The 23,230-nt window shown below is 38.3% G+C and overlaps 2 protein-coding genes and 1 long non-coding RNA gene across 5 annotated transcripts; 2 read left to right on the forward strand and 1 right to left on the reverse strand.

The window, feature by feature from the left end:
* Positions 1-1,758: 1,758 nt before the first annotated feature.
* On the forward strand, positions 1,759-6,304 carry Rhau (RHAU helicase). Its single transcript, XM_064679021.1, has 6 exons — positions 1,759-3,612; positions 3,668-4,060; positions 4,635-4,748; positions 4,815-5,087; positions 5,148-5,276; positions 6,051-6,304. Exons 1-6 carry the CDS (start codon positions 1,811-1,813, stop codon positions 6,133-6,135), a joined length of 2,796 nt encoding a protein of 931 aa, XP_064535091.1. The 5' UTR covers positions 1,759-1,810; the 3' UTR covers positions 6,136-6,304.
* Positions 6,206-8,396, reverse strand: Ns4 (Nucleostemin 4). The gene is made up of 4 exons (XM_064679022.1): positions 8,121-8,396; positions 7,729-8,063; positions 6,471-7,671; positions 6,206-6,416 (listed from the first exon to the last, which is right to left on the reverse strand). Exons 1-4 carry the CDS (start codon positions 8,197-8,199, stop codon positions 6,301-6,303), a joined length of 1,731 nt encoding a protein of 576 aa, XP_064535092.1. The 5' UTR covers positions 8,200-8,396; the 3' UTR covers positions 6,206-6,300.
* Positions 8,397-16,778: 8,382 nt separating this feature from the next.
* On the forward strand, positions 16,779-17,389 carry LOC135426066 (uncharacterized). 3 transcript variants are annotated; one of them, XR_010435837.1, is made up of 4 exons: positions 16,779-16,835; positions 16,894-16,995; positions 17,074-17,220; positions 17,276-17,389. It is a non-coding gene; the product is annotated as an uncharacterized LOC135426066 (long non-coding RNA). The 3 variants fall into 3 exon arrangements; XR_010435835.1 differs by lacking the exon at positions 16,779-16,835 and having other exon boundaries at positions 16,844-16,995; positions 17,064-17,220; XR_010435836.1 differs by lacking the exon at positions 16,779-16,835 and having other exon boundaries at positions 16,844-16,995.
* Positions 17,390-23,230: the final 5,841 nt, after the last annotated feature.

The raw sequence follows: 23,230 nt of genomic DNA on the forward strand, positions 1-23,230 counted from the left end.
TTCTAATTTGTTGTTCATATAAATGAATGCCTATTATGTCTTAAAATGAAAAGCATTACATACATAAACCTATGTTAACTTAGTATAAAAGAAAACTACAACATATACAATATGTACGTACATTTATGTACAAGCAGAGTAAATTGGTTTTTATATGTCCATCGCATTTTTTAGTGAAGCCAATTGACTGTTCCGATCAGCGTTGGCCATAGGTAAAATATTTTGAAAGATTCTTGCAGAGAACCTAAATATAATGAAAAATGTGCTTGCAATAAATTATACATTTTATAGAATTCATATATTTACGATAAAAATATAAAACATTAATGTCAATAGAGATACTTTGTTACTTCCCTATATTTACAATATATATATATATATATATATATATTCATATTTAAAAGGTATAAGTTTTACAAAACAATATTTATTGGGTTACTTGGGTAACATTTAGACGCTAAAAATATGTCACAATATTAAAAAAAAAACAGTCGAGAATGCTCGGCCCCTACATTTGTAATTATACACTGCGTTCTAGTTTTAGCTAAATATCGCAATAAAATTTTAAGTTTATTGTTGCAATTAGTTTAATTTATTCATAGTTCAAAAGTGTTCAATCTTCGCATCTCCTGTCTTTTGGATTAATTTACGGATATGAAGTGCACTGTTACTCAGGACTAACAGTCTTATTTTCAGAGGTGTGATTAATAATTTTCGTTACTTTAAAGTGGAATTCAGTAGCCAGTGAAACACTCCTCATATAAGGAAGATTCAAATGATAGATGACTTTTACGATTACATATTGCCCGTTACCGACAACGGACCCTTGCTAATGGAATCGCAGAATGTGAAGTATATAAATTTAAGAAATGTTAAGCATGGAATCAGGCGCTAACAAGAAACGTATTCTATTTTGTTTTACAATAAGAAATAAAAAATATACTTTACCTGTGCTCTAGGGCACTACTTGGGAAAAGTTGAGAGACTTCACTGAGCCAATAATTAATAATAAATAATGCACCCGCTCAGACTTAAGCGCCGCAAAGTTATCCTTCCAAAGGACAAATAATACTGCCTCGTAGTAGGAGCTCCATTTAATGAATTCCTTGCGAGATTTTGCCATCTTAAAACATTAAAATCTGTGATTTTGGTACAATTTAAAATTTGAATTTAAAGTTCCCGCATACCTTCGGTGCTCTTTCAGCTGTTTGTAGTAATGATACTTTCATATTTTTCAGAACATCGATACGAAAATCTATAAATATTCGCAAAAAAATGAATTAATCGGGGCGAATTCCAACATTTTTTGCAAATGTGAAAAATGTGTTTTTTTTTATGGGGAAATGTAAAGGCAACGTACTTCTTAATAATAACAATTGATTGCATTAACGCCAATATGAACATTCAGTCAGTCATTAGAAATTAAAAATTAATGCGAAGAATAAGAAATTTTAACAAGAGCTTTGCAGTTGTTTTTTTGTTTTCAAAAGAAGAGGTATAAATGTACCATAAATGTACGAATACTAATGAATCTGTTAGACTGAAAATGTGTTCTTAATTGGGTTCTTAAACTGGTTCCATGACCGAGAATTGAAATTTTGTTCTTACAGCCCTAATTTCTTTTTTCTTTTACGCACTGTGTGCATTAACTTGGAGGTGAGAATGTGGCTTCATTCAGAAGTGTAGAAAGGGAATACCACTTATTTAAATTATCAGGGGTGCAAAATAGTTATCGAATAAAATTTCTGGTTTGCTCAGCCTGTTATTTGGTTATTGTCGAACTATTTATTGTTTATTGTTTATAAAAAGAATGCAGAGGGGGGGAAGATCGCAGTCACGGCGCAACGGTCGCCCGCCAGGACTAACTGGAAAGGAGATTGGCTTGTACTATAAAAACCTTTCGCGGCAACGTAAAAGCGAAGCCAAAAATGAGAACAAGATTAATCTGGGGTGCGATGTCAGCGTACCGCCGGGTGTGCTTACGCGTGTCAAGGAATACATGGAACAGTTTAAAGCTGCACGCGAAACTGGGCAGGAACAGTTGGATGCCAAGTTCCAAGAACAGTTTCGCCATTTGCTAAGCGTCAATTTTGATGCATTCATTGAAGAGACCAAAAAACAGAACCAAGACCTGCACCTGCGGAACAGCAACCTAGATGCCCAACTTAAAGAGCAGCAAAGGGAACGCTTTCAACGTGCGGACTTTCAAGATCGCTATAAGGAGCGCATGAAGCTGCCTACAATGAATCATTCTGCAGATATTATCGACGCTGTGCAAAAAAATCAAGTTTTATTAATTGTGGGTAGCACCGGTTGCGGTAAGACAACCCAGGTGCCGCAGCTACTGCTGGACGATAGCATTTCCAAAGGAATGGGATCTGGCTGCCGCATTGTGTGCACGCAGCCTCGTCGCATCTCGGCCATAACTGTGGCGGAGCGAGTTAGCTTTGAGCGTGCTGAAGCGCTTGGTCACTCTGTAGGTTACCAGATTCGCCTGGAAAGTTGCAAGCCACGTGAACGTGCTTCGATAACGTACTGCACTACAGGCATCCTTTTACAGCAGATGCAGGGAGATCCGTTGCTGCATAACGTCAGTGTTCTTCTCCTGGACGAGATTCATGAGCGTAGCGTTGAGACGGATCTCCTGATGGCATTGCTTAAGATTATACTGCCACATCGTCCTGCGTTGAAAGTTATATTGATGAGCGCGACGGTGCGGGAACAAGATTTCTGCAATTATTTTAATGCATGTCCAATGTTTCGCATTGAAGGCGTCATGCATCCCGTTGAGATGCTCTATCTTGAGGATGTGCTCGCATTGACGGGTTATCAATTTGACTCTCGAAAGAATAGACGTGCCCGTTCGCGTAGCGATCAGTCAGATCATAGACCCATGATTGAGCCATATATAAGACGGGTGCGTGACAGGTACGACAGCAAAGTTCTGGACCAGCTTCGACTGCCCTGCTCCGAGGGTTGCGAGGACATTGAGTTTATTGCGAATCTCATTTATTATATATGCACAATGAAGTCAGAAGGTGCAATCTTGGTTTTTGTACCGGGATATTCTCAAATATCTGAATTGCACAACACACTGTTAAGGCCTCGCTCACCCTTGGGTCAGCGCTGGCGCGATCATCTATTAGTCTATCCACTGCATTCAATGCTGCCCTCGGTGGAACAGCAGTCGGTATTCAGAAGAGCACCCAATGGAAAACGGAAAGTCATCATATCCACCATCATTGCCGAGACTTCGGTAACTATCGATGACGTTGTTTATGTCATCAACACTGGCCGCACAAAGGTTAGCAGCTATGACATTGATACGAACATACAATCTCTGGAGGAGTGTTGGGTCACACATGCAAATACACAGCAGCGCAAGGGACGCGCAGGTCGCGTGCAGCCTGGCGTCTGTTTTAACCTGTTCAGTCGTGCACGTGAAGCGCTTATGTCGGAAGTGCCGACACCGGAAATATTACGCTGCAAGCTGGAATCCATCATACTCAGTCTCAAGTTGCTGCACATCGATGATCCCTACGCATTTTTTCCAACAATGATTGATGCACCTGCCCAGAAGGCCGTAAGCACTGCTATTAACTTACTGAACCGGTAAGTTGTGGTGATGTATTATTTTGGAATTGGAAATCGCAATAAATCTACTTAGGATTGAAGCACTTGATAATAATGGCCAGCTGACGCCGCTGGGTATGCATCTGGCCAAGATGCCTATCGATCCCCAAATGGGTAAAATGATTCTGATATCAGCGCTATTTCGTTGTCTGGATCCTATTACCTCAGTTGCGGCTGCTCTCTCCTACAAGAGTCCTTTCTATACGCCCTTGGATAAGGAGCAGCGGGTCGACGAGGCCAAACGCAGGCTATCCCAAAATATGCGCAGCGATCACATAATGCTACATAATACCATTTGCGGTTACCGCGAAAGCCTGCAAGCGCATCGAGACCGCGACTTTTGCTATAATAACTTTCTCAGCAAGATGACGCTTCAGCAGCTGGAACGCATGAAGCAACAATTTTCGGAGCTTCTGCATAACTCTAAGTAAGTACACCTTTTTTTGTTCGAATTATCATCAAAATAAACCAAAGATATTGCTTTGAGTATGTATGAAGGCAAATTTTACATCTGCTATAATCTTTGCTATAGAATTGAATTTACAAAAGGGCAACAAAAATAAACACATTATTATTTGATTGTTAATTAACTTTATTAAACAAAAAATGTATAGAGTAGGTTTATTAATGCAAAAGTTATGAATTAAAAAACAAGAAAAATTCAGTCTGCATACTAGAACTAATTAATATTTGATAGAGTATGCTCTATTTTTAATACAAGCCTTAGCTCGACTAAGGTTGGACAATACAAGTTGTTTCATTTACGATCAATTTCATCCACAGTTTATCCACGTTTCTTTCAACACATATGTTAGTTAGGATTTTGTTATTCGTCTTGAGCTTGATTCGCCCATGGGTCTTGTCTTGATGGCTTTTTTTGATTACATCCTTTTCCAGCTCTTCTACACACTCGAAAACTTCAAAAAAAAAAACCCCAAAATATTATATGTTATATTTAATTTAATCAAAGTCTTATTCCTTACCTCTATTTCTGTTTACAGGTTTCTCACTTCAACCAATTGTATGGACGAATCATCTAACATGAATTCAGAGAAGATTCCGCTGCTTCGTGCCATTATCGGAGGCGGCCTCTATCCAAACATGGCACATTTGTGGTAAGCTCTAGGCATTCAATTCCTTATTCTTTCACAACAATTTTGATTTAATGTATTTTTTCACAGTAAATCACGTCAAATCAAAAATCGTGTTCGCGCCATACACAAGATGTTCACCGACGATGGGCGTCGCGTTAACTTTCATCCCTCATCGGTAAACTGCGGGGAGACAGGATTTGATTCAAACTATTTTGTTTACTTCCAGCGGCAAAAGTCGACAGACCTGTTTCTTCTCGACGCCACCATGGTTTTTCCCATGGCCCTTATAATTTTTGGTGATGGCGTCGAGTCTGGCGTTATGGACAATACACATTATATATCTGTGGCTAAAGCCTACCAGTAAGCTGGCAATGTTACAAACATTTTACAAATAATTTTATAAAATAATCTCTTTTCTAGTTTTAAGTGCGATCCGGAAACAGCTTCAGTAGTTCTTGATTTACGCACAAGTTTGGGACTCTTGTTGCTTGAGAAGGCTTTGTACCCAGCGCCCATTGAGGAGAACAGTGATGCTTATAAACTTATCAGGTGGGTGTTACTTTTTACAGAAACCAGCATTCCAGTCTTTTTACACCTTGGTTTTGTGCCAATGTATGTAACAGCCAGAAGAAAGCATCTGCGACCCTCTAAAGTATATAAGTTCTTGATCGTAGTCATATCCGCCGACCTGTTTGTCCGTTCGTATTAATAAACGCTTCGATCTCGGAAACAATAAGAGCTAGGAATGAAATTTTGAACGTAGGTTTTCCTAGTACTCGCGTATTACGAGTTTCTGTCAAATTATCGATAAATTAAGCCGTTTTAAAGCAATCAATATTAATCTATTCCGAAATCCTTGATTTTTAGCATATTTTCGATAAACAATTTGTATAGATTCCGAAATATTTCACTTTTTCGATGCATCCCGTTTATAGATATAGTCTTCGACTTTGGTATGTAAGCACTTGTGGATGCCTTGTTTGTACCCCACAAATTTCATTCAGATCGATGGACACCGAAGGAGCGCAGCCGCAGCATAAACTGCGTGCGTATATGCGTGATTTGTCCATGCATGTGTAAAAGAAAGCTAAAATATTTGTAACGACAGCTCGGCACAGGGCTCAGAAGTTCCTAGTTGTGCATTCCCAACATCATCACTTTTTTTTAATCTTCCATATTTCGGGTCTGTCAGTTAATCTGTCAATAACTATGTTCTTTTTCGCTCGTAGCTTTTAATATAATTTATTTCGTTGCAGCAAGTGACTGCGCTGAGCTAAACTTTTCTTTATACTATATGTTTACGACTCTATCTTTTTTTTACAGAGCCATTGAGCTTCTTCTCTCAATTGATGATAAGATGGGCGAAGACTACGATTTGATATCCGCGGATGAGATCGACGACATTTAGTTTGGCTATAATATATAGGTTTATTTTGTAATCGATTAAATTAATGTTAAACATTCACAAATCGAAGTAGTTCAGTTCAAATTGATACCAAAATATATGTGTATATTTTACTGTATATTAAAAAGTATATAAATTAAAGATGCCAAGTATTAGCTGTCATCTAACTTAATCACCCTCTAGAAGCTTAAAGGCGTTGTTTGACCGCGCTTGCGTGTCATCGCATTCATCCTCATCCGCGTTTGTTTCGTCGTTAGAGCTGTCCTCGTCATCACTATCGGCGGCTGCAACATTAACGGTTAACATAATTGAATTTGTGAGGTTTTTGCTCTACTTACTGTCCGAACAAATAGAAGATGTGTCCTCATTGGTCTCGCTATCTGGCTCTTCGGCGTATACCTGTTGATATTTGTTAACCTCAGCGAAGTCAGGATGCTGCCGCCAGCTTTCCTGTTGGCCATGAAAGCCGGGTGGGTAAAACTGAAGCACTAATTGCTGCTGTCCGGCCAGACACATGCGCAAGATATGATTGGCGGCACGATAACGGTCTGGGCGTGCTGCCTTTGCGGTGAGAAAACCCCGCTTGTACGCCCAAGCATCCGCGAGCGCCACAGCCGACCACTCGTCATAGTCCTCAGGCAGATGCACGCGAAGAAGTTGCGGCAGATTCATGTGCTCAGCCAGCAACTTGAGCGAACGATAAGGTACTTGCAGCTGTGCGATAGGAAAACTGCCAAGCAGAACTTGCAAGCTCTTTGGCGTGCAAGAGGGAAAGACAACACCAGGACAGTCGCAAAGGCGCACATTCGGCAACAAGAATATGGTTTGGAAATGTTTAGTGTGGCCGGGAGTACGACTAACGCTGACAACTTTACGTCCTTTGATGGCATTAATAAGCGATGATTTTCCTACGTTTGGAAATCCAATGCAACCAACGGTTAAAATACCGCTGTTGTATTTCACGTGCTGATGTGGTGTGGTGTCGATGATATTGCTGATTTTTATCTCTCCTTCCACTTGAGTTTTGTTCGTGGCTTCGTCAACGTCCAACTGCTCAGTGCGCATATCGTCACGAATTTTTTGTTCCCATGCTGAGAGATCTACGTCGCTTTGAACGTAGCGTTGGCACTCGCGAAAGATATTATACACTCCCTCCATGCTTTGACGATGAGCACGCTGATAGCGACCACGCTGAGTACCTTTCTGGCTGCGCACTGCATACGATGCAAACAGCACAATAGGCAGCTCCGGGTAGTGCTCGTTGAAATAGTGTCGCCAGGCGACGACAGCCTCGGGTGCGACTAGATCCACTTTATTAAAGACAACAATCGCATGCTTCTTCAGCGTCCGAATAATATAGTCGTAAAGGGATGGTGGAAACATGAGCGACGCATACCGAACATCCACAATAATTAGCAAAATGTCTGAGAACTCAAGCACACGCCAAAGCTGACGCCAAGTCTCTAAGTTTAGTTCAAAGAGGGAAAGTTCTTTGCTATTGCTGCGCTGCTTTTTTTGTAGCAGCTCGTCGATATACTCCTAAAAAGGGTAGGCCATTTAGATTAACATGTGTATCCAACTTAACAATTGACATACCTTGAAATACCTATTTTCGTTTCGATCCAAGAGCTCTTTGCTCTGGTCAAATGTCCAAAGTGGTCGCACAGGAAAATCATAGTTCTCAAAATAGCGTGCATCAATCTCCCTTTGTGCGTCGGTCAGGACATCCAGCGGTTTGAATCCCTCCTGCTTCATTAGCTCTATCTCCTTTTTGCTTTCTTGCATAAATTGGAGATTGTATCGGTTTACATTCTTGTTTCGCCCAGCACGCGTAAGCGGCTGCTCCATGAGCTTTCTATCCACGGTTGTCTCCGGCGCATCGCTGTCCTCGTAAGATTCTTGATTGCTGCGCCGCAAGTTGCTCGGCTGACCTGGGAACATCGTATTTTTTAGAATTTTGCCAATGCCAATATTATTACTTATTGTACCTTTTGCGCTACGCTTTTGCAGCAATTGGTCCTTCTTCTTTTTGCCGCTGAAAGGAAGTTTGCGACGTTGTTGCGGCATCTTTATGTTTTATATGATGGCTTACTTTTTTCAATTTGTCAATTATGCTGTTCTGTTTCGCATTCGTTGTTGACGCAAAAACTGGGTGGGTTAACGCAAAAATGAGCCGATTGACGCAATAATTATAATAAGTTGTGCACAGAATAACATTTTTAATTTAAAACTTTTTTTGTATTCTTATTTTGAATACTAAATACTTGCTCACTTGATTACTGAATACATGAGCAATATTTATTTGCCACAAAGTGCAATGTATCGCTTAAATGATTATAGTAGTGTATTTAAGGGCCATTTACAACGTAAGCAGTAGCAGTAGCAGCAGCAGTTGCAGTTGGCAGATGGCTGAAGTTGCAGTAATTGAACAGCTGATTGGTACTTTAGATACTAACGGAATTCCTCAAATCTATTTAGACTGCGTCGATCAGCTGTTCACAGCTGCTTCATAAACATCGAGCCAAGTAGGAACTAAGGTACACGCAGCTCCGGTGCTGATTTGGATCTGATTTCATTTTGCTTGCCGACTTTTCCCTTAGGTACTTTTCCCTTCAAAGAAAATATGGAGAAGGTCGTATGTTTTCTGCATTACTAGTTTTAACATTTAAATAGTTATTGATTAAATAAAGATAGAGATATATTTATGGATTTTCAAAGATCTTTGAGAGTATTTATTTTAAACGTGCCACGGGCAAAGCCGGGGTACCGCTATTATCCTGTATAGACATATGTCAAAATTTCCCACCTCCATAACTCGATCAAATCTCATCAGATTTTCATGAGGTTTGGCTCTTTGTTCACGGTTTGGCCTCTTGATCAATTTGGCATTCAAATCTGGCAACATTATTATTTTTTAGATTTTTTCCGATTTGCATCAAACTAATTTTCAAAGCTCTACATAAGAACTTAATGAGTACGTGTTTCTGCAATTTGGGAAATTCTACCCATAACAGTGGTTGATTAGCGAAAACGGTTGTTTGAAAGTTTTTTCTTATCATCTTTTCTTATCAGCTTCAAAAACATTTTCAAAGATCTTCGTAAAAAATTTTCGGCTGGGTGTTTCGAAAATCTTGCATTCCAACTGGTTCTTTATTCGATGCACTTAAAACACATTTTGAAATGGGAGTGCAGACCAAGATGGATAGATTTAAATTTTCCACGGGTATGTACCTAGTGGAAAGGTAATATCTTAAATATTTAGCAGAAAACGTTCCACTGGCAAGGCCGGGCAATACCCAATAGTTATGTCCTCAACCCATTAGAAATGGGTAAAATGGGTATGTTCAAGGCAGAAGGAAGCATCTCCGACCCCATAAAGTATATAGTCTTAGCAAATCTCGTAAGTTATAAGAGCTAGAGTCACCAAACTTGACATTTAGCTTCTAGAACAGTATATAAAAATCGGGGTCGGTTCGAAAATCAGAACTTTTTTGATGATTTTTTTTGAATATCTCGGGTAAATATTGTCAGATTTTGAAATGTTATACCTTTTTGAATTCGTACGGATCCCTACTATCAATTGGCATTCAAACAATTCAAAATTCGATGGGTTAAAAAAAGTGGTTGACCAAAAACCGATTCGTTTGTAAAGTCAACCTTTTTTTTTGATAATTTGGAATATCTCGGCCAAATAATGTCCGATTTGGGAATTTTATACCATTTTGGACTTGTAAGGATCAGTACTATCGATTGGCATCAAAAAATTGAAAATCTAAATTTTCACCAAAATCGGCAAAATGGCAAGGGGTTACATCACGTTTTTTCTAAAAATCGGGGTCGGTTCGAAAATCAGAACTTTTTTGATGATTTTTTTTGAATATCTCGGGTAAATATTATCAGATTTTGAAATGTTATACCTTTTTGAATTCGTACGGATCCCTACTATCAATTGGCATTCAAACAATTCAAAATTCGATGGGTTAAAAAAAGTGGTTGACCAAAAACCGATTCGTTTGTAAAGTCAACCTTTTTTTTGATAATTTGGAATATCTCGGCCAAATAATGTCCGATTTGGGAATTTTATACCATTTTGGACTTGTAAGGATCATTACTATCGATTGGCATCAAAACTGTGAAATGTCTACCATATACATATGGTTTGAAGTGATTAATTGCCCAATGAATTGCTGATATCTCTTGTTCTGTGGTTGACTTATTACTTTCACTTTTAGTGAAATTGCGAGATGCATTTGCTGCAGGTAATAGTAGACCATTATAGTTTTGAGTTAAAACTGCTCCACATGCCTCTTTGCTAGCATCAGTGATTATGCAAAATTCTTTGCTAAAATCGGGGTACTGCAGTAAAGTTGGATTCATTAATGCCGTTTTAAGATGTTTAAAGGCATGCTGGCAATCAGCTGTCCATTCGAATTTTACATCCTTTTAACATAATCTTGTTATGTGACGAGAATAATCGGCAAAATTTTTAATGAAACGTCTATAATAGTTACAAAATGCAACAAATCTTCTACCGCTGTCTGCGTCCGTAGGAACTGGGTATTTATTAATAACATCATATTTGGTGTCGTCAGGCAATATACCTTTATCGGTGCATTTGTGTCCGAGAAAAGTGACCTCCTTCATGAAGAATGAGCACTTATCTGGATGCAACTTGATGTTGTTTTTTCTGCATAGATCGAAAACATTTGTGAGATTTTTGGTCATATGCTTCTTAGAACAACCAATGATAATTAAGTCATCCATGTATAGGAATGCTTGAGATGGTGCAAGACCTGTGAATGCGATTGTCATAATTCGTTGAAAGGAATTACGAGCTATTTTTAAACCGTAAGGTAATCGTGTAAAACGATAAGAGCCATTGCTCGTAGAAAAAGACATTGTATTTCTTGAATTTTCTTCAAGTTCTATCTGATGGAATCTAGACATTAGATCTAGACACGAGAAGTATTTTGCTCGGCCTAATTGATCAAGAATATCATCTATTCTTGGAAATGAAAATTTATCAGCTATAGTCTATCACTAAACGCAACTTTTTCTCCGCTAAGGATTTCTTTGGTACTAATAGTAACGGGCTATTACATTCAGACACAGAGGGCTCTACTATTTTATCTATAACAAGTTTAGTTAATTGTTTAGCTATTTCAGCTTGTTGTGAATGAGGAGTTCTATAGTTTTTAATATATCTTGGTTCATCATCTTTCAATCTTAATTTTTGCTTGTAAAAATTATTATTTGTGATTGGTTCTGTTTCCAATCCAAAGATATCTGTATATTTTGAACATAATTCTCTCATTATTTTCTTATATGCTGTTGGAAAGTACTTTTTTAATTTAGTGAGAACTGATTCTGCTCTTTGAGAGTCGTGTGAGTCCGCTATTTGGTAATTGGATAATGGTTCAAAATTTATTTCATTTATTTAGAATTTTATTGCTGTTAGTTGTGTTTAATATTCGCACGTATGCGTTTGTTGAATCTGCAATTGAATTACCAACAAATATACCATCTCTTGTCTCCTGATTAGGTATTAGGATTTGGTTATATTTAGAATTAACGTTAGTTTTTCTGATTACTTCACAACGTGATGGTATAATTATCTCGTTGTTGTTAATACTATGGGAAATTGGTATTTGTATAGAATTGCAATACTATTGGGTTTTGAAATGAAACAGTCACTTTCTGTAGTCTGACCAACGTTATTAACCGATGCTTTGAGATTGGACATTTCCCTTCCCAGTGGAAACGAGCTGAGGTAATTTTAATACCAAAGCCTGGTAAACCTGAGGCCAATCTCTCCTCTTATCGTCCCATAAGCTTACTGGCTACTCTCTCTAAATTGCTCGAAAGAGTCTTTTTACGTAGAGTGCTGCCAGTATTGAACGAGGCTGGTTTGATCCCAGACTAACAGTTCGGCTCCACGGAACACCGGAACAGTGCCATAGGTTAGTAGAGCGAATAATGCAGGCGTTCGAAGAAAAGAAGTACTGCTGTGCGGTCATGCTCGACGTGAAGCAAGCCTTTGATAGGGTATGGCACCCCGGTCTACTGCATAAACTTAAGGCAAACTTACCAGCATCCTACTTCGAATTTCTAAAATGCTACATCTCCTGCAGACAGTTTTACACTAATTGCGGTGATGCTATTTCATCTATAAAGAACATCAGGGCCGGAGGCAGCGTTCTGGGACCTCTGTTATACACGGTGTACACAGCCGACATGCCTGTCAGCCCGGATCAGAGCCTCTTGATTGCCACGTACGCGGATGATACCGCCTTTCTTACAACGGCCAACACGCCGCAGTACGCGTCCTCCATTATGCAGCGTCAATTGGACTCCCTGGACAGCTGGCTGAAAAGGTGCAACATCGCAGTCAACCAAAAAAATCGACCCATACCACTTTCATGCTGCGCAAAGGAAACTGCCCCCCAGTTTTCCTAGATGGATTACAGATTCCGGTAAGCACAACGCCCAATTATCTTGGCATCACACTCGACAGACGGCTGACATGGCGTGAACACATTGTGCGCAAAAGAAAGCAGGCTGAAAACAAGCTGAAAAAATATTACTGGCTGATTGGTAGACAGTCCAAATTGAAGCTTCCCTTCAAGCTTTTAATCTATAAAACAATTATCAAGCCAACATGGACTTATGGCATCCATCTTTGGGGTACCGCCAGCAAGAGCAACCTGAACATTGTTCAAAGACTTCAAAATAAAACTTTGCGTATGTTATCTAACGCGCATATTTACCATGATAATAAGGTAATTCACAGCCAGCTTAATATACCTTGGGTAAAGGAGGATATTGCCAAGCTGAGTGATCGATACTTGGCCAGACTAGGCAACCACCCAAAAAATCTTGCCACCAGCCTTTTAAACAACAACTCAACAACAAGACGGCTCAAAAGGAAACACCCACTTGACGTCCCCCAAAGAGTCTAACTCCACACATTCCACTGCTTCCCCTACACTAAACACACAAAACAGACACATAGATACACGCAATACATAACTGCCAACGGTCAAAGAAAACATTTAATTATTGCCCAAAAAGCGGGCAGATTTTAAATAAAATAAATAATAATTATGTTCAAAAAAAAAAAAAAACTTTCCGTAGTGAAATCTAATTGACAATTGAATTTTATGTAAAAATTATGTGGTATAATGAAGTTAGAAGTTTGCATTTCGATTAATGCTAAACCTAATGAGCCCAATGATCCTTTACCAATTCCTGAAATTTAGGTTATATTATCATGATCAATATCTAAAAATGTATTAGAAATTTCTTTTATGACTGTCAGCTCCTGTATCTATTAAAAATGTTATTTTCCTACCAGTATGTTCATTTTGTATATTGATAAATATATTTAAATTAAGATTGATGATGTGAACTGTTGTTTTTATTGATATTGAGTGCTTAAGGTTTCCTATTGGTTTTTCCCTGTCTGTTTGAATTTCCTTGATTATCTTTTTTTTGGTTATTGTAGGAATTACCGTTATTACGATTATTTCCTATAAATCCTCCACGACCTCTGTTATTATTATAATTACCACCGTGGTTGTTATTGCCACCATGGTAGTTGCCACGGCCATTTGAGTTGTTATTATATGAGCCATTTCCCCTTCCTCTGCAATTACCTCTGTTGGTATTACCTTGGACGTTTCTTCGTCCTCTTGTGAATAAAATAGAGTTCATACTACCAGTCATCTCAGTGCTGTAGTGAACGTATTTGGCTACCGCTTCATTCATTGTTTTGAATGAGCCTGCCTCAAGAATTGTCTTGAGCTTTCCATTTTCGCAATTTCTTTTCATTGTTGTTATTGCAATATCTTAATAATATCTACGATCTTAGTCTCATTTTGAACTATGTAGAGGGTGGAGCCAATTATTTTTGACTTTATTACTTCAATTGCAATGCTTTCATAAGGTCCCTTTGTCAGATTGACCAAATTTGAAATTTAAGTCGGATCTGAATCTTGATCTGAAGATTCAGCTACTGTTAAGACAGCTGGAATTGTTAGATCGTTTAAAATTTTTCCTCTATATCGGTATCTGAATTGTTTACCGACTCAATCTCTTCCTGCTCTGTCAATTCAAGTTCTTGCTGGTCTGTCGATTCATGTTTTTCACCTGTTTTGAATGTGAAAGGGCGTTTACAATTGTTGGGTTTTCTATATCCAAGCTATATTTCCCTTTTCTTGATATCAAGTTTGATCGGAGCATTACTAAAACTTTTAATACCTCTGACCAGTTTTTAGAGTTTAACTTTTTCTTATTGTCATGTATTAGTATACGTGCTTCATTAAAGCATTATACTAATATCTTAGCATGTTTATTAACAGTAATCTCTTGGGTAACTCTCTTTTGCGCTAGCGACTTAAAAGATTTTTCAAATTTGTTTTTGATTTCCATAAAAGTGGTACGGATTTCCGCCCATTCTATAATGAAAATCTATTTTCTAAATAATTTTATTTATAATTTTATTCGATTATTTGGAGAGAACCCTTTTTATACCCTGAAACCATTAAAATGGTTAAAAATGGTAAATTATATATGTGCAAATGTATGTAACAATCAGGAGGAAGCATCTCCGACCCCAAAAGTATATACATATATTCTTGATCAGCATCAATAGCCGAGTCGATCTAGCCATGTCCGTCCGTCCGTATGTATGAACGCAAGGATATCAGAACCTATAAGATCTAGAGACTTGAAATTAGCTGTAGGTCCTCCTAATGCCCGCGCAGATCGAGTTTGTTTCCGATATTTGATAACTTGCCCCGTTTCCAAGTAATCGATAGAAATCGATATTGAAATCCTGTTTTTTGAGCAATTTCGGCAAATAATATAAGCTAGAGTCACCAAACTTGACACGTAGCTTCTAGAATAGTATATGTGGAAGCATAAGTAGTTTGAATATGTTGGCGCCGTGGCGGCGTGTGCTAGAAATGTATGTGAGAATTGTATTGAGTTTGTGTTAGTGCGTATTTGGGTATTTCACCAGAATCGCAAGTACATTGCGATATTGCGTCAGCTTGTTTGTGTGTCTGTTTGTGTGTCTATTTTGTTGTCTGTTTTACTATGTAGTTTGGGAAAGTCCCGTTTTGGCGGGCGACAGCGTCTGTAGCTGTCGCCGAGTGTGGTTGGGTAGAAAGGCACGAGAAAAAGGGAAGACACAAAGTTAGTTGTGTTTAGGATCCCGGTGCGACCGAAACTCGCTGCGCCTAAAACGATGGCAACTAATAACGGAAATAATGACGCTGCCACATCAGAAGTGGGATCTGGATCGCTACCTAATACGTCAATTGATCCATGGCGAGTGTTAATGGAAGTACAAAATAAAAATTTTATTGAACTTGTGAAAGCATTGAAATTAACGGCTTCCGAAACAAAGAATAATAATGCAGTAGTTTTGCCGAAATTTAACGCGGATCTTGTAGGCGCCGACGCATCGGCGTGGTGCGCTACAGTAAATATAATTTTGGCAGAAAACAACATAAAAGGCAGTGCGTTGGTGGTGGCTTTGAGTGCAGCATTGGAAGGCAGTGCGTTGCAGTGGCTCTCACAAATATGTTATCCTGACATAAATTGGGCTGATTTTAAGGAACTTTTTCTTCAGCGCTTTACCAGTGTTGAGACACCAGCAGCTATGTTGTTAACAATGTTATCAACTTGCCCGACTGAAGGAGAATGTCTCTCCAATTATGCTAGTCGCATGGTGACGTCACTCCTCACCAAATGGCGTGAGATGGATGTGGAGGAGATTGCTGTTTCCGTGACGCTTGCTCAGCTGGCTCATATTGATAGCAGATTGCAACGTCTTACTTTTACATCAAACGTGCGCACCAGGAGTGAACTACAGACAGAGCTAAAAGCTTTTACGTTCAACAAACGGAAGAAATCCTCACAAGAAGAAACAGCGGCATCCGACTCGAAACGACAGAAATTTTCAACAATAAAATGTCATTACTGTGGAAAGTTGGGTCCCAAGATGGTTGAATGCAGAGCTAGACAGCAGCAAAATGTTCCTCCCCGTGCTGCTGAGCGTAGCGGCAAGAGCGTGTTTGGTCACCAGCAGCAATCAAATTTAACCTGCTTCAAGTGTGGAGAGGTTGGACACATTTCAACCCATTGCAGTAAGCCCAAAATGGACAAATTCAAAGATACGCATCAGGTGAAAAGAGTGCAGCTATGCGAAGTTGATGTGCCCAAAGGAGAGATGATTCACCATGGCGAGACTTTCACGACAACGTTTGACTCTGGAGCGGAATGTTCATTGGTTAAACAAAAGATAAGTGCTAAGTTAGTTGGTAAAAGAATTAACAATACAGTAATGTTGAAAGGTATTGGAAATGACAGCATTTGTAGTACATTGCAAATACTTTGCATGGTACAAATTAACAATCATTGTATTGAAATGTTATTCCATGTTTTGGGTGATGAATATTTGAAAAATGATATTATGATTGGTAGAGAAATAATGTCGCAAGGATTTTATGTCATTATGTCACCTGGAAAATTTGAAATTGTTAGATCAAAATCTGTTAACTTTTGTTCAAATGATGATGTATTTTCTAAATTGAATACTGATCTTGTCGGTGAAGATTAAGATAAATTAAACAATTTATTGGAAAACTATTCAAAATCTTTTACAAAGGGAATTCCTTCATCTACTGTCAGTACAGGTGAAATGAAAATTAAATTAGAAGACAATAGAAAAATTGTTCAAAGAAGACCATACAGGCTTAGTCCAAATGAAAGAGAATTGGTACGCGACAAGATTAAAGAGCTTTTGGAATGCAATGTCATAAGGCCAAGCTGCTCTCCCTTTGCAAGTCCTATGATGTTAGTAAACAAAAAAGACGGTTCTCATCGCTTGTGTGTTGATTACCGTGAATTGAATTCTAACACAGTTTCAGATAGATATCCTTTACCCCTTATAGCAGATCAGATAGCCAGACTTCATGGTGCTAAATATTTCACTTGTTTGGATTTGGCAAGCGGATATTACCAAATCCCATTGCATGAAGAATCAATAGAGTGTACGGCTTTTGTCACCCCAGATGGCCAGTACGAGTTTTTGTCAATGCCGTTTGGTCTGAAAAATGCACCTTCAGTTTTTCAGCGTACAGTGATGCATACACTTGGAGAACTGGCAAATACTTTTGTGGTTGTCTATATGAATGACGTGTTAGTGGTGGCTGCAACGAAAAGTGAGGCTTTGGAAAGACTTGATGTTCTCACGAAAGCTGGTTTCTTGTTCAATATTAAAAAGTGTTCGTTTCTGAAGTCAACTGTTCAATATTTGGGATATGAAGTGAGCGAAGGTCAAATTCGTCCAAATTCTACCACCTCCTCAGTCGGTTTCTGCTTTAAGACAATTTATTGGACTTGCGTCTTACTTTCGGCAATTTATACAGGGATTTTCTTGTTTCTTGAAGCCTTTGTTTTTGTTGACATCGGAAAAGAACGAGTTTATTTGGAAGCCAGAACATGAAGAAATAAGACAAAAAGTTATATCTGTTCTTACACAGAAGCCAGTTTTGGTTATTTTTGACCCGCAATATCCAATCGAGTTGCATACTGATGCAAGTGCTCGTGGATACGATGCCATTTTGTTGCATAGAATAGATAACAAGCCCCATGTCGTTGAGTTCTTCAGTAAGGCTGCTTCACCTGCTGAGTTAAGATACCATTCTTACGAATTGGAGACTCTCGCGGTTGTCCTGGCCATTAAGCATTTTCGTCATTATTTGACAGGCAGAGATTTTGTTGTCTTTACCGATTGCAATTCGCTTAAAGCATCAAGAAATAAACGTGACCTATCGCCCAGAGCACAAAGATGGTGGGCTTATTTACAGTACTTCTCTTTTGAATTACAGTATAGAGAGGGTAAACGAATGGCTCATGCTGATTTCTTTTCAAGAAATCTCCCATCTGCTGATGCAATTGATGCTCGTAAAGTTTCTGAAAAAAGAATTAATCTGGCAGAGATATCTAGTGATTGGCTGATGGCTGAACAGCGCAAGGATTCCGATATAATTAATATTGTGAATAAACTAAAAGACAATTCTCTTGCCTAGAGAGCAGGAATAATTTATCGGAAAATACAGAGAAATGGCAGAACTCGATCTTTGCCAGTTGTTCCAAGAGCATTTAGATGGTCCGTTATTAATCAAGTTCATGAGACAATAATGCATTTGGGTTGGGAAAAAACATTGGACAAAGCCTACGATTTTTACTGGTTTGAAAATATGTCAAAATATGTAAGGAAATTTGTTGAAAACTGTATAACTTGCAAGATGTCAAAGTCATCCTCAGGTAAAGTTCAGGCTAGACTTTTTCCAATACCAAAGGTCGATACACCTTGGCATACAATACACATAGACATAACAAGCAAGTAAGGTGGCAAGAGTGATCAAAAAGAGTATGTTATTGTTCAAGTGGACGCTTTTACTAAATTTGTTTACTTTACACACACACTCAAGATTGATGCTGACAATTGCATAGGTGCTGTGACATCGGCTGTATCCTTGTTTGAAGTACCAAACCGCATAATAGCAGATCAGGGTAGGTGTTTTGCCAGCTCTAAATTTAGTGAATTCTGTTCTAAACAAAATATAAGTTTGCACTTAATTGCGACAGGTGCAAGTAGAGCTAACGGACAGGTAGAACGCATTATGAGCACTTTGAAAAACTTATTAACGGCAGTTGAAACTAGCAGCAGATCTTTGCAAGACGCATTGGGCGAGGTACAGCTAGCCTTAAATTGTACTGTAAGTCGAGTACATGGGGTTGCTTCCACCATGTGACGTGGCACAAGAAGTTGATTTGGCAGAATCAAGAGCAGTGCAAAATGTATCAGCGGCGGCAGCATATAGCAAAGGGCAATTTGATAAAACTAAGGCTAAAGTTGTTGGGTATGAAGTAGGAGACTTTGTGTTGTTGAAGAATGAAGAAAGGCATCAAACAAAGTTGAGTCCAAAGTATAGAGGACCTTTGCAAATTGTTCAAGTACTAGACGGAGATAGATATATCCTCAAGCGTTGACAAATAATAGGAAGTTCAAGTACGCTCATGAAGATATAAGGAAATTGCCAGAGGGATATGTTCCAAATGATTTAGAAAGTTGTGATGAGGATTTGAATGATATTGAAAAGGAAGCTGTTGCAAGAGACAGTAATGAAATGATAGAAAAAGAAACTGTTGAAAGAGACAGTATTGGAATGATGGAAAGTCAAAACTGTTGAAAGAGACAGTATGGATGCCTGAAAGGCTGATAATAAAACTTGAATAAATTTGTCATATCTGTAATGCAAGCACAAGTGCAAAACAAATGTTTTGATCATGGCGTGTGATGCATAAAATAATGTAATGCGAAACCAAGTGGGTTTATGATAATGAAGAGAATTATTAAGAAAGTTTAATTAAGTAAAAGATGAATTTTATATTAGTTTAAGAACTAAGAATGGATGTTTAAATTCTGCATAAAGCTATGAAGTTTAAAAAAAAAAAAAAAAAATAAAATAAAATAAAATAAATAAGTTGTAATGGAGAAATTTATAAGAAAAAGGAAATGTTAATGTTACATTTTATTTGATGATTTATAAATAAAATGATTTAGGAAGCTAAGCATTTTTTTTAGAATTACACGAGGTCGTGTTATGGTCAGGTTGGCCGTGTGGAAGCATAAGTAGTTTGAATATGTTGGCGCCGTGGCGGCGTGTGCTAGAAATGTATGTGAGAATTGTATTGAGTTTGTGTTAGTGCGTATTTGGGTATTTCACCAGAATCGCAAGTACATTGCGATATTGCGTCAGCCTGTTTGTGTGTCTGTTTTGTTGTCTGTTTTACTATGTAGTTTGGGAAAGTCACGTTTTGGCGGGCGACAGCGTCTGTAGCTGTCGCCGAGTGTGGTTCGGTAGAAAGGCACGAGAAAAAGGGAAGACACAAAGTTAGTTGTGTTTAGGATCCCGGTGCGACCGAAACTCGCTGCGCCTAAAACGATGGCAACTAATAACAGAAATAATGACGCTGCAACATATATATATCAAGTATCTATCATTTTATAACTATCGCCACCTCCCCACTACCACCACAAAGCTACAAATCAAGTTTATTATCCAACTTGTATTGCCCATCAATTTAAGCCACAATTTTTATGTAATTGAATTTTTGAGAATACACAAATATTCTTTATTCTATTCTACAATAAGATGTACTGTCGCAAAATTTCGTTAAGATCGGTTAAGAAACACAAAAGTTATGTGCGCACGTATATAAAGTATATATATTCTTGATCAGTATCAACAGCCGAGTTGATATAGCCATGTCCGTCTGTCCGTCTGTCCGTCTGTCTGTTTCTATGCGAACTAGTCTCTCAGTTTTAAAGCTATCTTTATGAAACTTTGCAGAATTCCCTCTTTCGCTTGCACGCAGCTCATATGTCAAAACCAGCTGGATCGGACCACTATATCATATAGCTGCCATAGGAACAATCGGTCGAAAATTAAGTTTTTGTATGGAAAATTTTTATGTTTTTCAACATATCTTGACCAAACTCGGTACTTATTAGTTTTACTAAGCTCCCCATATATATGCAAAATTCTATTAAGATCGGGCAACTATATCATATAGCTGCCATAGGAACGATCGGTCGAAAGTTAAGTTTTTTGTATGGAAAATTTTTATGTTTTTCAAGATATCTTGACCAAACTCGGTATTTATTAGGTTTACTACGCTCCCCATATATATGCAAAATCCTATTAAGATCGGACAATTATATCATATAGCTGCCATAGGAAAGATCGGTCGAAAATTAAGTTTTTGTATGGAAAATTTTTATTTGTTTCAAGATATCTTGACCAAACTCGGTATTTATTAGTTTTACTACACTCCCCATATATATGCAAAATCCTATTAAGATCGGACAACTATATCATATAGCTGCCATAGGAACGATCGGTCGAAAATTATGCTGTTGTATGGAATTTTTTTTGTTTTTCAAGATATCTTGACCAAACTCGGCATTTATTAGTTTTACTATGCTCCCTCCACTTATGCAAAATCTTATTCACATCGGGCTACTATATCATATAGCTGCGATAGGAACGATCGGTCGAAAATTAAGTTGTTGTATGGAAACCTGTTTTGTTTTTCAAGATATCTTAACCATACTCGGCATTAACTATTTTCCCTGTGCTTCTTAGATGCAGGCAAAGCACTATGAGCATTTTAAAAAGGTTGGGTCTGCAAGGGTATTAAATCTTCGGCGTGCCGAAGATAGCACTTCTTTCTCGTTTTTTTTTCGTTTAGTTTTTAATATATATATATATTTTTTTTCTTATAAAAAGTTGTTTTTACATTATATTGAGGTCGTTTGTCCTACTTGAGTATTTCTTCTTAAGGCACCTATTGTGCAATTTATACAATTTAGTGAAAGTGTTGGCACACATCAGTACGACAATTATTATTAGCAATATAGTTCATAGTTTCAATTCGGATTGTGAAACCCCGACTGTATTTATAACATTTGCGTTTGAATCCGCAACTTTTGAATTATTGCTCAGTTTTACAATATTTTTTTTTAACAATAATAGTAAAATAGTAAGTAATGGGCGTCGCCGGATGTGGCACGCTGATGCTCCTTCGTTGCCGCAAGGGGCGGTATGCCTCTCTCAGCTGTTGCTATTTCCGCTGCAGTCTTCCTTCGTTGGCGCAAGGGGCGGTATGCCTCTCGCACTTGTTGATATTTCTGCTGCAGTCTTCTAGTCTTCCCGCGTTGGCGCAAGGGGCGGTATGCCTCTCACCCTTATTGTTATCCCTCTGGCAGGTGTACAGACAGTATACGCTGTATAGAGGACCTTCACAGTCTGCTGGGCACTTTTTCTCTAGCTTTGGGGTTTGCTGCTTATGTGGAGGAGGATTTTGTATTATTTTTATACTGAGATTGATTATTTTTGAGCTAGAGGTTGCCGTACGATTTTTTGTTTGTTTTTTAACTGACTCTAAATGGTCGACTCTCGGTCGCGTATAGCAGATTGTGGAGTTCAGATTTTCTTTCTTTTATTCTCTTCTGAACTCCGCTGCGTCTTGTCTTCTTTTTTTGTTGCACACTCATTACCTCTACTCATTCAGTATAAAAAGGTTCCTCAATAATTGAACCTGTTGTTGTTGTTGTTGCCGTTGTTGTTCTGGTTGTTGTTGTTGTTCTCGTTGATCTTCCCCACGTTGCGTGACACTTGTCACGGTCGCCATGTAATATGTGGGACGTTATGGTCACCAAGTAATATGTTGGACATCAAATTAATACTCTTGCATGACACTATTCACTTCAATCAGAAACACATCCATGTATTTTGAGTTGTCTTTATTCATTGAACTTTAATAACTCATGTCTTATGTTCTAAGCCTTAGCTGCGCAACTTCGCTGCCAGTAAACGCCGGCAGAGTTAGCGCATTATGTATTCCTTATATGCTCAGCGCTGATAGTAGCGAGAGCGCGAGAGAGAATGTTATATACATACACATACATGCTAAACATGTTGACTCGGCATTTCTACTGCCCATTGCATACTTGTGGAATCATATTACGACATATACATAATAATATACATAATATACATAACATAATATACATATGTACATATATATATACATAATACTATGCATTATTACTTTGAATTATGCTTGGGTCTTTGGCTTATGTAAACATTGCAGCTAAGTGCTACAATGTGTTTCAATTTAAATGACACTGGGTACAGTGTGTATTCGATATGTATGTTTATTACAGTATACTACACCAGCTCACGGACCAAAGAGGGCCATCAGTTTAACCCCTAGTCCAGGTTTCGGCTCATTGGCGCACATCGGCCATACCCTCGGCGCTCGTACTACTATTAGATTTCGTTCTTTTGGATAAATATATATATACTCAAGAAAACTTTCTAAAGCGAGAACAGCGAGTGACCGACCCCAAATGTTATTGCATCGGTCTATTTAATATAAAAGTTAAAAATTTTGTATTTGCACGAACAACACGCACATACATACCTATCTTAAAATACCCTATCTATCCCCC

This window comes from Drosophila montana, unplaced genomic scaffold, assembly GCF_035044405.1.
Source record: "Drosophila montana isolate Dmon_TW-CO22-7 unplaced genomic scaffold, ASM3504440v1 contig_1963_1, whole genome shotgun sequence".
Classification (NCBI taxonomy): Eukaryota; Metazoa; Arthropoda; class Insecta; order Diptera; family Drosophilidae; genus Drosophila; species Drosophila montana.

Excerpts from the sequence above, each read along its gene's own strand:
- Ns4 (XM_064679022.1), bottom strand. The coding sequence starts at position 8,199 with ATGCCGCAACAACGTCGCAAACTTCCTTTCAGCGGCAAAAAGAAGAAG. Across the intron at positions 8,064-8,120 it reads GCAAAAGCGTAGCGCAAAAG|GTCAGCCGAGCAACTTGCGG; the intron begins GTACAATAAGTA and ends CGATGTTCCCAG. Across the intron at positions 7,672-7,728 it reads ACGAAAATAGGTATTTCAAG|GAGTATATCGACGAGCTGCT; the intron begins GTATGTCAATTG and ends TACCCTTTTTAG.
- Rhau (XM_064679021.1), top strand. The coding sequence starts at position 1,811 with ATGCAGAGGGGGGGAAGATCGCAGTCACGGCGCAACGGTCGCCCGCCA. Across the intron at positions 4,061-4,634 it reads GAGCTTCTGCATAACTCTAA|GTTTCTCACTTCAACCAATT; the intron begins GTAAGTACACCT and ends TTCTGTTTACAG. Across the intron at positions 5,088-5,147 it reads TCTGTGGCTAAAGCCTACCA|TTTTAAGTGCGATCCGGAAA; the intron begins GTAAGCTGGCAA and ends TCTCTTTTCTAG.